General features: G+C 44.1%; 1 protein-coding gene across 1 annotated transcript in view; it reads left to right on the plus strand.

The window, feature by feature from the left end:
* LOC120044366 (phosphoglucomutase-like protein 5) overlaps positions 1 to 13,314 on the plus strand; it is a 40,783-nt gene that overhangs the window by 5,471 nt on the left and 21,998 nt on the right. Inside the window, exons 3-6 of the mRNA XM_038988994.1 lie at positions 1,074 to 1,220; positions 4,441 to 4,566; positions 4,715 to 4,905; positions 8,498 to 8,652. Of these exons, the coding sequence (XP_038844922.1) occupies positions 1,074 to 1,220; positions 4,441 to 4,566; positions 4,715 to 4,905; positions 8,498 to 8,652 (619 nt within the window). The remainder of the gene's footprint in view (positions 1 to 1,073; positions 1,221 to 4,440; positions 4,567 to 4,714; positions 4,906 to 8,497; positions 8,653 to 13,314) is intronic.

Here is a 13,314-nt window from a genome sequence, read left to right on the forward strand (position 1 = left end):
TAAAGAAAAAAATAAGCAAACACGTTTGGTGTTCGCGAAAAGGCATGTGGGAGACTCCCCAAACATATGGAAGAAGGTACTCTGGTCAGATAAGACTAAAATTTAGCTTTTTGGCCATCAAGGAAAACACCATGTCTGGCGCAAACACAACACCTCTCATTACTCAGAGAACACCATCCTCACAGTGAAGCATGGTGGTGGCAGCATCATGCTGTGGGGATGTTTTTCATCGGCCGGGACTGGGAAACTGCTCAGAATTGAAGGAATGATGGATGGCGGTAAATACAGAGAAATTCTTGAGGGAAACCTGTTTCAGTCTTCCAGAGATTTGAGACTGGGACGGAGGTTCACCTTCCAGCAGGACAATGACCCTAAGCATACTGCTAAAGCAACACTTGAGTGGTTTAAGAGGGAATATTTAAATGTCTTGGAATGGCCTAGTCAAAGCCCAGACCTCAATCCAATTGAGAATCTGTGGTATGACTTAAAGATTGCTGTACACCAGCAGAACCCATACAACTTGAAGGAACTGGAGCAGTTTTGCCTTGAAGAATGGGCAAAAATTTCAATGGCTAGATGTGCCAAGTTTATAGAGACATACCCCAAAATACATTTTTTTTTTAATTTATCCGTTATTTTACCAGGTAAGTCGACTGAGAACAAATTCTCATTTACAGCAACGACCTGGGGAATAATTACAGGGGAAAGGAGGGGGATGCAGCTGTAATTGCTGCAAAAGGTGGCTCTACAAAGTATTGACTTTGGGGGGGTGAATAGTTATGCACGCTCAAATTTTCATTTTTTTGGTCTTATTTCTTGTTTGTTTCACAATAAAAAATAATTTGTATCTTCAAAGTGGTAGGCATGTTGTGTAAATCAAATGATACAACCCCCCCCCCCAAAATCAATTATAATTCCAGGTTGTAAGGCAACAAAATAGGGAAAATGCCAAGGGGGGTGAATACTTTCGCAAGCCACTGTATAACAACCATAAACCAGGAACAGGTCACATAATGTGCAAACATTGGTGTCCATGGTAACTGTGCCCCCCCCCCCCCCCCCCCCCCCCATAGGCCCATCTCCGGACACGGTGATGGAGAAGATTGCCCAGGTGAGTAGGACCCTGGAGGAGTATGCCATATGTCCTGACCTCCGCATTGACCTGGCCAGGCTGGGACGCCACGACTTTGACCTGGAGAACAAGTTCAAACCCTTCAGAGGTACAGGACTCACACACGGGCTAGACACACACAGACCAGACACACACAGACCAGACACACACGGACTAGACACACACAGACCAGACACACACAGAGCCAGGGGCGTTGAAGCGACAATGACATTGGGGGGGAACTATTTTGCTACGTGGGATTTTTTGTTGTTGAAAAAATTGGTTTTAAATGCTAATTTCTAGTGACTTGAAAAAAGGATACAGAAAAATATGAACTTACAAATGGTCAAATGTACAAGGCTAAGGGGGCCCTTGTAGAGGGGCATTTACTCTGATACAGTCCAATCAGTCTTGAGGGCCGTGGCCATTCGTACTGTACTGAATACCAGTGTGACCGTTAATGTGCATATATTCAATTACACAACCATTTTGTACTCTTTCTCTGCTACTGTATGATTCATTTCCTAGTATTTTTCTGTCTTCCACTATGTCAGGTTGTTACAACTGCTGCTCTACATACATTATGGGTTGTTACAACTGCTGCTCTACATACAGTATGGGTTGTTACAACTGCTGCTTTACATACAGTATGGGTTGAAACTTATTGTAATATTGTCAACTTATAATACAGTTATTATACTGTGTTAAAAACTTTTTAATAAATAAAAAAGGTATGCATGAAAGGTCAAACTGAAATTAATGAATCTCCACTCGGCAAAATTATATATATATATTTTTTTATATCATCATGGCTGCCTCTCTCATGCATGAAGTTAACACATGCAATACACCCTCTAGACTTAAGCTGCTATCGTTTCATCAGAGACCATATATGATCATTCCGATTGATTCACACTATGACAGATCATCAGTCTATGAACTCTATGAGCTTGGAGAGGCCCTTCTCACTATCTTACCTGCTCTCCCTCTCTGCCTATCTGTCTGTCTGTGGGTATCATCATCGTTGCCGCACTCCTGAATTAAGTTAACACATGCAATACACCCTCTAGACCAGGGTTTCCCTAACTCGGCCCATGCGACCCCAAAGAGTGTACGTTTTGGCTTTTGCCCTAGCACTACCCAGCTGATTCAAATAATCAACTAATCAACAAGCTTTGGTAATTTGAATACGCTGTGTAGTGTTAGGGCAAAAACTAAAACGTGCAACCCTTGGGTTCCCTAGAACCGAGTTTGGGAAACGCTGCCCAAGACCCCTCAGACTCAACTCTGGACCGCGAAGCCAGTTCCAATCCTTTTTTTTCATTGCTCCCCTCTAATCAGGGACAGATTTAGACCTGGGACACCAGGTGGGTGTAATTAATTATCAGGAAGAACAGAAAACCAGCAGGTTCGTAGGGTAAGAGTTGAATGCCCCTGCTGTAGACCAAGGATGGGAAACTTTGATGGGGGTCGGGGCTTCAAAAAATCAGAACTCATCACGAGGGGCTGCAGTGGCTATCAGGTCTGATTACACACATCCATACCCACACATGCAGTCAGAGTCGCCCCTAGCGTTTGGGGGCCCTAAATGAAATTTAGTTGGTGGTTATTTCTACTCCGCCCCATGAGACAAATGTCTTGCAATTTCCTGGAGAGAAATGTTTTCAGTTTTTAATATAATATCTGAGTGAGAGTGACTAACAAAATCAATGGGGCCCCCCCGGTCAGTAATTCAACCATGATTACTACAAGTTTAGATAGCTGGCTAGACATGCATTTTTTTTGAGCTGACATGGCTAATTGAGTGACTCAGTGACTGACATAACAAGATAAGAACTGCTGATGCACAACCACATTTTGAAATTGCACCTGGTGTATTCTACCTTTGTAACTCAGTAAGCTGAGAGTTCCGATTTTTTCTCTATGAATAATTGTGTGTGTGTGGGGGGGGGCATGTTACCTGCTTCTAACATGGGGGGGGGGGGGGGGGGGCTCCTACGCCCCTACACAGAGCAGCATACACAGAGCAGACACACACACAGAGTAGACACAGACACACTGCAAACACATATACAGTGCATTCGAAAAGTATTCAGACCCCTTAACTTTTTCCACATTTTGTTACGTTACTTCCTTAACCAAAAATGTATTAAATCGTTTTTTCCCCTCATCAATCTACACACTATACCCCATAATGACAGAAAAAAAACATTAAAAAAGACCCTTTACTCAGTACTTTGTTGAAACACCTTTGGAAGCGATTACAGCCTCAAGTCTTCTTGGGTATGATGCTACAAGCTTGGCACACCTGTTTGGGGAGTTTCTCCCATTCTTCTCTGCAGATCCTCTCAAGCTCTGTAAGGTTGGATGGGGAGCGTCGCTGCACAGCTATTTTCAGGTCTCTCCAGAGATGTTTGATCGGGTTCAAGTCCATGCTCTGGCTGGGCCACTCAAGGACATTCAGAGACTTGTCCTGAAGCCACTCCTGCGTTATCTTGGCTGTGTGCTTAGGGTCGTTGTCCTATTGGAATGTGAACCTTTGCCCCCCAGTCTGAGGTCCTGAGCACTCTGAAGCAAGTTTTCATCAAGGATCTCTCTGTACTTTGCTCCGTTCATCTTTCCCCTCGATCCTGACTAGTCTCCCAGTCCCTGCCGCTGAAAAACATCCCAACAACATGATGCTTCCACCACCATGCTACACTGTAGGGATGGTGCCAGGTTTCCTCCAGATGTGACGCTTGGCATTCAGGCCAAAGAGTTCAAACTTGGTTTCATCATACCAGAATATTTAGTTTCTCATGGTCTGAGAGTCTTTAGGTGCCTTTTGGCAAACTCCAAGTGTGCTGTCATGTGCCTTTTACTGAGGAGTGGCTTCCGTCTGGCCACTCTAACATAAAGGCCTGATTGGTGGAGTGCTGCAGAGATGGATGTCCTTCTGGAAGGTTCTCTCATCTCCACAGAGGAACTCTGGAGCTTTGTCAGAATGACTATCGGGTTCTTGGTCACCAACCTGACCAATGCCCTTCTTCCCCGATTGCTCAGTTTGGCCGGGCGGCCAGCTCTAGGAAGAGTCTTGGTGGTTTCAAACCACTTCCAATTTTTTTTTTTAAATACATTTGAGAATAAGGCTGTAACGTAACAAATGACGAAGAAGTGAAGGGGTCTGAATACTTTCCGAATGCACTGTACATTCACACACTCACACGCCAGGCATACACAGTCTCACCACACATACACTCTGTTCTTGCATACAAGTACATGCTATTGGATGGATAGACAGATACAGACTAGACTCTGAGCCACTGCCCTCCTCTTCTGTGTGTTGTTAGTTGAGATAGTGGACTCAGTGGAGTTGTACCTCAACCTGCTGAGAACCATCTTTGACTTCAACGCCATCAAGAGCCTTCTGACAGGACCTGAACAGCTGAAGATACGCATAGACGCCATGAACGGAGGTAAGACAATAATAATGAAGACCAAAGTAGTTACAGTATTGTATCAGGTGCTTACCAGTGATTATATTGTATTGTGTTCTATTGTATTGTGTTGTATTGTATTATATTCCATTGTATTATTTTCTATTATATTGTACTCTATTGTCAGTGATGGGTCTCTACGTGCGCCGTATCATGTGTGATGAGCTGGGGGCTCCTGCCAACGCTGCTGTCAACTGTGTCCCCATGGAGGACTTTGGGGGCCGGCCTCCAGAGCCCAACCTCACATACGCAGCCCCATTGGTTGATGCCATGAAGGGCGGAGACATTGGTTTCGGAGCTGCTTTCGATGCAGACGGGGTAAGACAGCTGAGGAGGAGAGGAACACTGCCTTCACCAAGTATAGTATTCACTTGACTTTTTCCACATTTTTTTGTGTTACAGCAGTGGTATTCAAACTCAGAGGGGACCCCATTTTTTCCCCACAACAATTTCTTGCGACCCCACCCCGCCCAAAATCGAATGACACAATCTTAAAATAATTACATTTAGACTTTTACATCAACAAATAACCTTAAATTCATTGCATTTTCATCTCTTATCAAAATGAAAAGAAACCAATAAATACATTAACTAAATCGAATTGTATCTTTCTTAAAAACGTTTGTAATATGTCCCATACAATAATCTGTACTCTTAACTGTTATTTTTATTTTTATTTTGGTGACCCCACTGCAGAACTCGACTTTGAATACTTTGTTAAAGCCGGAAATAAAAATGAATTAAATGTAGATTTTTTTTTTTCACTGGCCTACATTTAACAGTATAGCTTCCATCCCTCTCCTCACCCCTACCTGGGCTCTAACCAAGGACCCTCTGCACACATCGACAACAGCCACCCTCGAAGCATCGTTACCCATCGCTCCACAAAAGCCGCGGCCCTTGCATAGCAAGGGGAACAACTACTTCAAGGTCTCAGAGCGAGTGATGTCACCGATTGAAACACTATTAGCGCGCACCCCACTAACTAGCTAGCCATTTCACATCAGTTACATACACACACTATAACACCATAATGTCAAAGTGGAATTATGTTTTTTTGAAATTTTTACAAATTAATTAATGAAAGCTGAAATGTCCTCAGTCAATAAGTATTCAACCCCTTTGTTATGGCAACGCTAAAAAATCTGCTTAACAACTCACATAATAAGTTGCATGGACTCACTCTGTGTGCAAAACAGTGTTTAACATGATTTTTGAATGACTACCTCATCTATGTACCCCACACATACAATTATCTTCAAGGTCCCTCAGTCGAGCACTGAATTTTAAACACAAATTCAACCACAAAGACCATGGAGGTTTTCCAATGCCTCGCAAAGGGCACATATTGGTAGATGGGTAAAAATAAAAAAAGCAGACATTGAATAACCCTTTGAGCATGGTGAAGTTATTCATTATACTGTGGATGGTATATCAATACACTCAGCCGCTACAAAGATACAGGCGTCCTTCCTAACTCAGTTGACGGGGAGGAGGGAAACCACTCAGGGATTTCACCATGGAAACTTTAAAACAGTTACAGAGTTTAATGGCTGTGATAGAAAACTGAGGATGGATCAACAACATTGTAGTTACTCAACAATACTAACCTAACTGATAGCGTGAAAAGAAGGACGCTTGTACAGAATAAAACATGCATCCTGATTTCAATAAGGCACTAAAGTAATACTGTAAAAAATGTATCAAAGCAATTACATTTTTGTCCTGAATACAAATCCAATACAACACATTACTGAGTACCACTCTCCATATTTTCAAGCATAGTGGTGGCTGCATCATGTTATGGGTATGCTTGTAATTGTTAAGGACTGGGGAGTTTTTCAGGATTAAAAAAATGAACGGAATGGAGCTAAGCAAAGCCAAAATCCTTGAGGAAAACCTGGTTCTGTCTGCTTTCCACCAGACACTCTGAGATTAATTCACCTTTCAGCAGAACAATAACCTAAAACACAAGGCTAAATCTACACTGGAGTTGCTGAGTGGCCGAGTTACAGTTTTGATTTAAATCTGCTTGAAAATCTATGGCGACCTGAAAATGGTTGTCTAGTACTGATCAACAACCAATTTGACAGAGCTTGAATAATGTGTGGAAAGCTTTTAGAGACTTACCCAGAAAGACTCAGAGCTGTAATCACTGCCACAAAGCGATTATATACATTTCTATACATTTGCAAAAAATTCTAAAAACATGTTTTCACTTCGTCATTATGGGGTACTGTTTGTAGATAGGTGAGAGAAAAATCAATTTATTCCATTTTGATTTCAGGCTGTAACACAATAAAGTGTGGAATATGTCAAGTGTTATGAATATCAAATCAAATCAAATCAAGTTTATTTTATATAGCCCTTCGTACATCAGCTAATATCTCGAAGTGCTGTACAGAAACCCAGCCTAAAACCCCAAACAGCAAGCAATGCAGGTGTAGAAGCACGGTGGCTAGGAAAAACTCCCTAGAAAGGCCAAAACCTAGGAAGAAACCTAGAGAGGAACCAGGCTATGAGGGGTGGCCAGTCCTCTTCTGGCTGTGCCGGGTGGAGATTATAACAGAACATGGCCAAGATGTTCAAAATGTTCATAAGTGACAAGCATGGTCAAATAATAATCAGGAATAAATGTCAGTTGGCTTTTCATAGTCGATCATTAAGAGTTGAAAACAGCAGGTCTGGGACAGGTAGGGGTTCCATAACCGCAGGCAGAACAGTTGAAACTGGAATAGCAGCAAGGCCAGGTGGACTGGGGACAGCAAGGAGTCATCATGCCCGGTAGTCCTGACGTATGGTCCTAGGGCTCAGGTTCTCCGAGAGAGAGAAAGAAAGAGAGAAGGAGAGAATTAGAGAGAGCATACTTAAATTCACACAGGACACTGGATAAGACAGGAGAAGTACTCCAGATATAACCAACTGACCCTAGCCCCCCGACACATAAACTACTGCAGCATAAATACTGGAGGCTGAGACAGGAGGGGTCAGGAGACACTGTGGCCCCATCCGATGATACCCCCGGACAGGGCCAAACAAGAAGGATATAACCCCACCCACTTTGCCAAAGCACAGCCCCCGCACCACTAGAGGGATATCTTCAACCACCAACTTACAATCCTGAGACAAGGCCGAGTATAGCCCACAAAGATCTCCACCACAGCACAAACCAAGGGGGGGGCGCCAACCCATGAATACAACCCATGAATACTTTCTGAAGGCACTGTATAATATACAAAGTACTACAATACACTTTCAGTGGAGCTGATAAGGACGTTTGATGAGCATGTTTGATTCTTCTTAAATGGGTGGTGTTTACACTTTTGGGACTATTCCATTGGTTCCATAGCAGCAAGCCAAATCAAGAATGTTTAAAGTATTTGAGAAAAAAACAAGAACTTGACCTATGTGGACCCAGGTCTGCTATCTAATGGGAACTTGGAATTGCCTTTGTTTGTTTTTGTCTGCATTTATTTCCTTGTCAATAGCAGGATGTTAGGCAATGGGACCAGCTAATATCTGTGACAGACATCTCTTTTTTTCCCACAACATCTCACGTAGTAATTTGCACCAGCGCCACGCTCACGCACATTAGCCTAACTCAATTACCGGGCCGAGCGTCAGGAGAATTATGTCACTCTTTTGTGTTCCATTGGAGCCCTCTCCCAGTGCTTACAGTGCTGCATCTTAGTAGGAAGGAGTGTGTCCCATACATTTGATTTGATTGGGAGAGATGCAATTAAAACAACCGTGTATCAACTGGTAGGGATGGGAATGCCAGTTAGAGTAACAGCAAATGTTTATCTTTAACATACTTTAATTAGTGGAGGATTAGATTAGGTATTTATTGGTTATGCATTGATTATTTCTTCATGTATTGCTGTATGGTTGATGAGTGTATGTATTGCAGGACCGGTATATGATCCTGGGTGAGAATGGTTTCTTTGTGAACCCTTCAGACTCCTTGGCTGTTATGGCGGCCAACCTCTCCTGTATCCCCTACTTCAGACAGTTGGGACTAAAGGGCTTCGCTAGGAGTATGGCTACCAGCACTGCCTTAGACAGGTAGGACACACACCAATATCCCTATACCCTGTTTGTGGCTGCTGGAGAAAATGCTCCACATGACTTTTCCATTTTTCAACACCTCTTCACCTTAGCCTCATCATTCCCCCCCCCCCCCCCACCTCTGTCTCTCTCTCTCTCTCATCCCTTTCTCATCCCTATCTCATCCCTCTCTCTCTTTCATCCCTATGTCTCCCACTCTTGCGAACCCCAATCCAATCCACACACACACACACACACACACACACACACACACACACACACACACACACACACACACACACACACACACACACACACACACACAGACAGACAGACAGAGCATCTGCCTATAAATACAGCCCAAAGGCCCCCACACTGAGGCATAAGAGCAGTGGTGACTGAGACGGTGTGATCAGGGGGTCAGTAATGTACATTAACATTGTGTGTGTGTGTAACCCTGGCCCCTGACCCTTTCTCTTGAGGGTTGGTGGACTCAGTGGCGGTCCTGTTAATGCTGGCAGCCATGGAGGAAATGAGCTCACTCCCCAAGCCCATATCTCAAGGGGCCGCAGCCGCTATCGCTAACCCTAGGTCACGTGTCAGGTTGACGTGACATCACGTCATTGATGGCCCTCTCGCCATGGAACTGATCTCACGCGCACATATGTACAGTATACACACACACACACGCATACGCACGCGCACACAAAAGAGGGAGAAGTCAGGGGATTAGCAGAGTAATTTGAATAACAAGACAATCTATTTTCAAGCAATCATCCTGTCCACTAACTAAATATGTAACAATATTATAGAAAGTCAAAAGGGAAAACGTTGTACACGTACCTACTTCGGTTGCACAGGTAACTAACCGCCGTACCATCTCCCTCCTCCTCCAATTTAACGTAGAAAGGGTTATCCTCATCACCTGATGAACGAGAGCTGGGGCTATGTCTTCTGATATAGAAACATCATGGACACACTGATGACTGCAATGTCCTGTTCCAAAACACACTGACACATGAAAGATGATCTTCATGAGTCCCACTGCACCACAAGGTCATCCAACACCGATTAATACACACACGCCCATATGACACACACACTGGCTGATTCCTGTACTGTATCTGTACCTGTGTCTGCGTATCTCAATGGTGTTGTGTTATTTAGTGAGTGCTGGAGAGCTTTATGATGGCCCCAGCCCAGTAGTATGCCTTTTAAGGAGTGTGAGAGCAACCATGCTCTACCTGTGTGTGTGTTTGTGTGTATATGTGTGTGTGTGTGTGTGTGTGTGTGTGTGTGTGTGTGTGTGTGTGTGTGTGTGTGTGTGTGTGTGTGTGTGTGTGTGTGTGTGTGTGTGTGTGTGTGTGTGTGTGTGAATGCTTGCATGTATATATGTGTTCTCGTGTTTATGTGACTGTGTGTGTCAGTGTATACATGTATATTTGTGTGATTGGTGTGTATGAGTGTGTGTGTGTGAGTGTGTGTGTGTGTGTGTGTGTGAGTGTGTGTGCGCAAGTGAGGGAAGCCCTATGTTTCTGCAGTGAGGGAAGGGAAGGTGGGAGAGGAAACATCTGCCTCTGCTTTGGCCACTCCAGGGAGGGGGGATGGGAGGAGAGAGGGAGGAGGAAGAGGGGAGGAGGGGTTTGGCTAGGCCACTGTTCTGCCTGTTACTAGGATAAACCAGTGAAAAATAAGGCCTTTAAAAAGTTTAAATTCTGTTTCCCTGATTTGTGTGTGAGTTTGTGTCTGTGTGTATGTGTGTGGGGGGGTAGGGTTGGGTCTGTGTGTGCGCTCGTCTATGTATCTGCGTTTGGGTGCGTTTATGTGGGTCTCATCTATAAGACTGGAAAGTGACGCTAGTTGCCAGGGAGCACCTTTTGCGAAAATCCCCCCGCTCATGCTTCTCTGTCCTCCTGAACCAGGATATATAGAGGACATTCAGGAGACCAGATCCATCCAGTCCCATCTAACATCACTGTTGGCTTACTGATGCCTTCTCAGCAACAGGATATGGGCTTTAGGTGTTCTATATATTATACACACATTCAGGTGCTGGCGTTAAGGAACAGGATTATATGACATGGAAAATGGATTGTGTCATTGGATGGATTGTATATGTTAGTTAATGATATAGGTAGTAGTACTAATTTAAATAGTAGTCTTATACAATGTCTGTTACAGTGAGGGAACAGTGTAAACATGCAGAAGACGGTTGGTTCTTACTGACCCTAATGTCCCTGGGCCAAACTGTCCATCTTCTCCCCACGTCTCCAGTAACACTCGTCTGCCAACATCCCTCCTTTCTGGCAAAGACTGCTGGGAAAGAGGCTGTTTTCATTGTGGACACAGATGGAGGGACTGAGAGAAAGAGAGAGAGGGAAAAGGGAGGGAGGGACGGAGAAAGAGAGGAGTGGGCAGAGAAATAGAGAGAGCCAGAGAAGGAGAGAGAGAGAGCAGGAGAAAGAGAGAGAGAGACAGAAGGAAGAGAGAGATTGAGTAGGAGAGGGAGAGAAATAACTAGTGCTCACCCAAGTGTCCATTTCTAACATGTCCTTTTACACTGGAGAGAGATTTAACGAGCAGAGAGATATCAGCCTTGAATAGTTTGATTGACAGTTGGACATGAGCCTGCTTCTCAGATACAGGCCCAAATAGCTCTCATTAGAATTGAACTACTGTGTTTACTTCTCCTAGTCAACAACTTTATGGAAACACAACTGTCATACTGAACAAAGAACAGGTTTTTGTAATTGTGCTTATAAGAGGACATACATTTGACGACAAATCTTTGTGTTACGGAGAGGAAAATGAGGATGATTGCATCTGGAGTACAAGATACATGCTAGTTAAATGACTATGAAGCTTTTGTCTCTGTATGTGTCTTCCAAGCCTTTCCTAACAGCTGAATCAGGGCACACCCATGGGAGGAGTAGTACTGGTCGAAAAACTATCTGTGTACCGATATCAGCTATCATCACCGAAGTCCGTTTTTGAAAACAGTTGCTGTTCTCACTTGGGTTTAACTGAAAGCATGAAGGGAGTCAACCCAGCCAACAAGCAACTGTCTTCTTCCCTTTAGAGTTTGCCCATTGAGACAATTGACAACGTTGCTAAAGCATCGCTGGAATGTTTGGGTAATGTTATGTGTCAGCTGTGAGCTCGTGTCAGGTTGTTTTGTGTGTTGTCAGCTCTGAAGGGGCCTGGTGCTTATGTTATGTTGTTGTCAGGTTGTGGTCAGGGCACAGCTGGTGCGAGCATTAAGCCCTAGAAAAGCACCACATTCCCTCAGCGCAGTTACGATGTCGTGGAAAACAAACAACTTTTTCCCAACATCCCCCCCAGCGTTGCCCCAACATCCCCCTAACGTTGCGGCAACGTTCTGCATGACCAGGGCTGTGCCGGGTGCTTGTATTGGCTGCAGACATGCGAATGAAACGTCAACAGTGAGTCAAAGGGTCAGAGTTTCTATTTTCTTGTTGGAACACCAGGCTTTCTGTTCCAGAGCCATTCCCTGAGGGAAATAAAAAGGCTTCACACACACAAACACTGTGGGTTTATTTCACGGTGCAGACAACATCTCAACGTCTCACCCACCGGGATATCACCCCCTCAGAATTCCAACTGAATTCCACAATCCAGCATTCAGCATCTGGAATTGAAGTGCGATGTGTTCAGCAGTGTTTCCAACTTGGGATCGGCAAACAGTTATGTTAGTTGCAGGTTCTTTTGAATGACTCATCTGTGATGGAAAGAAGGAAGTAATAATAGTCACCCATCAAATCAAACTTTATTGGTCACATACACGTGTTTAGCAGATGTTATTGCGGGTGTAGCGAAATGCTTGTGTTTCTAGCTCCAACAGTGCAGTAATATCTAACAAGTAATATCTAACAATTTCACAACAAAACACACAAATCTAAGTAAAGGAATGGAATTAAGAATATATAAATATTTGGTCGAGCAATGTCAGAGCGGCATAGACTAAGATACAGTAGAATAGAATACAGTATATACATAAAATATTAGTCATTATTAAAGTGTTCCATTAAAGTGGCCAGTGATTTCAAGACTTTGTACAGTATATAAGGCAGCAGCCTCTAATGTGCTAGTGATGGCTATTTAACAGTCGGATAGCCTTGAGATAGAAGCTGTTTTTCAGTCTCTCGGTTCCAGCTTTGATGCACCTGTACTGACCTCGCCTTCTGGATGATAGCGAGGTGAACAGGCAGTGGCTCGGTTGGTTGTTGTCGTTGATGATCTTTTTGGCCTTCCTGTGAGATCGTGTGGTGTATGTGTCCTGGAGGGCAGGTAGTTTGCCCCCGGTGATGCGTTGGGCAGACCACACCACCCTCTGGAGAACCCTGCGGTTGCGGGCAGTGCAGTTGTCATACCAGACGGTGATACAGCCCGACAGGATGTTCTCCATTGTGCATCTATAAAAGTTTGTGAGGGTTTTAGGTGCCAAGCCAAATTCCTTCAGCCTCCTGAGGTTGAAGAGGTGCTGTTGCGCCTTCTTCACCACACTGTCTGTGTGGGTGAACCATTTAAGTTTGTCAGTGATGTGTACACCGAGGAACTTGAAGCTTTCCACCTTCTCCACTGCAGTCCCATCGATGTGGATAGGGGGGTGCTCTTGCTGTTTCCTGAAGTCCACGATCAGCTCCTTAGTTTTGTTGACGT

The sequence above is a fragment of the Salvelinus namaycush genome, chromosome 1, assembly GCF_016432855.1.
Source record: "Salvelinus namaycush isolate Seneca chromosome 1, SaNama_1.0, whole genome shotgun sequence".
Classification (NCBI taxonomy): domain Eukaryota; kingdom Metazoa; phylum Chordata; class Actinopteri; order Salmoniformes; family Salmonidae; genus Salvelinus; species Salvelinus namaycush.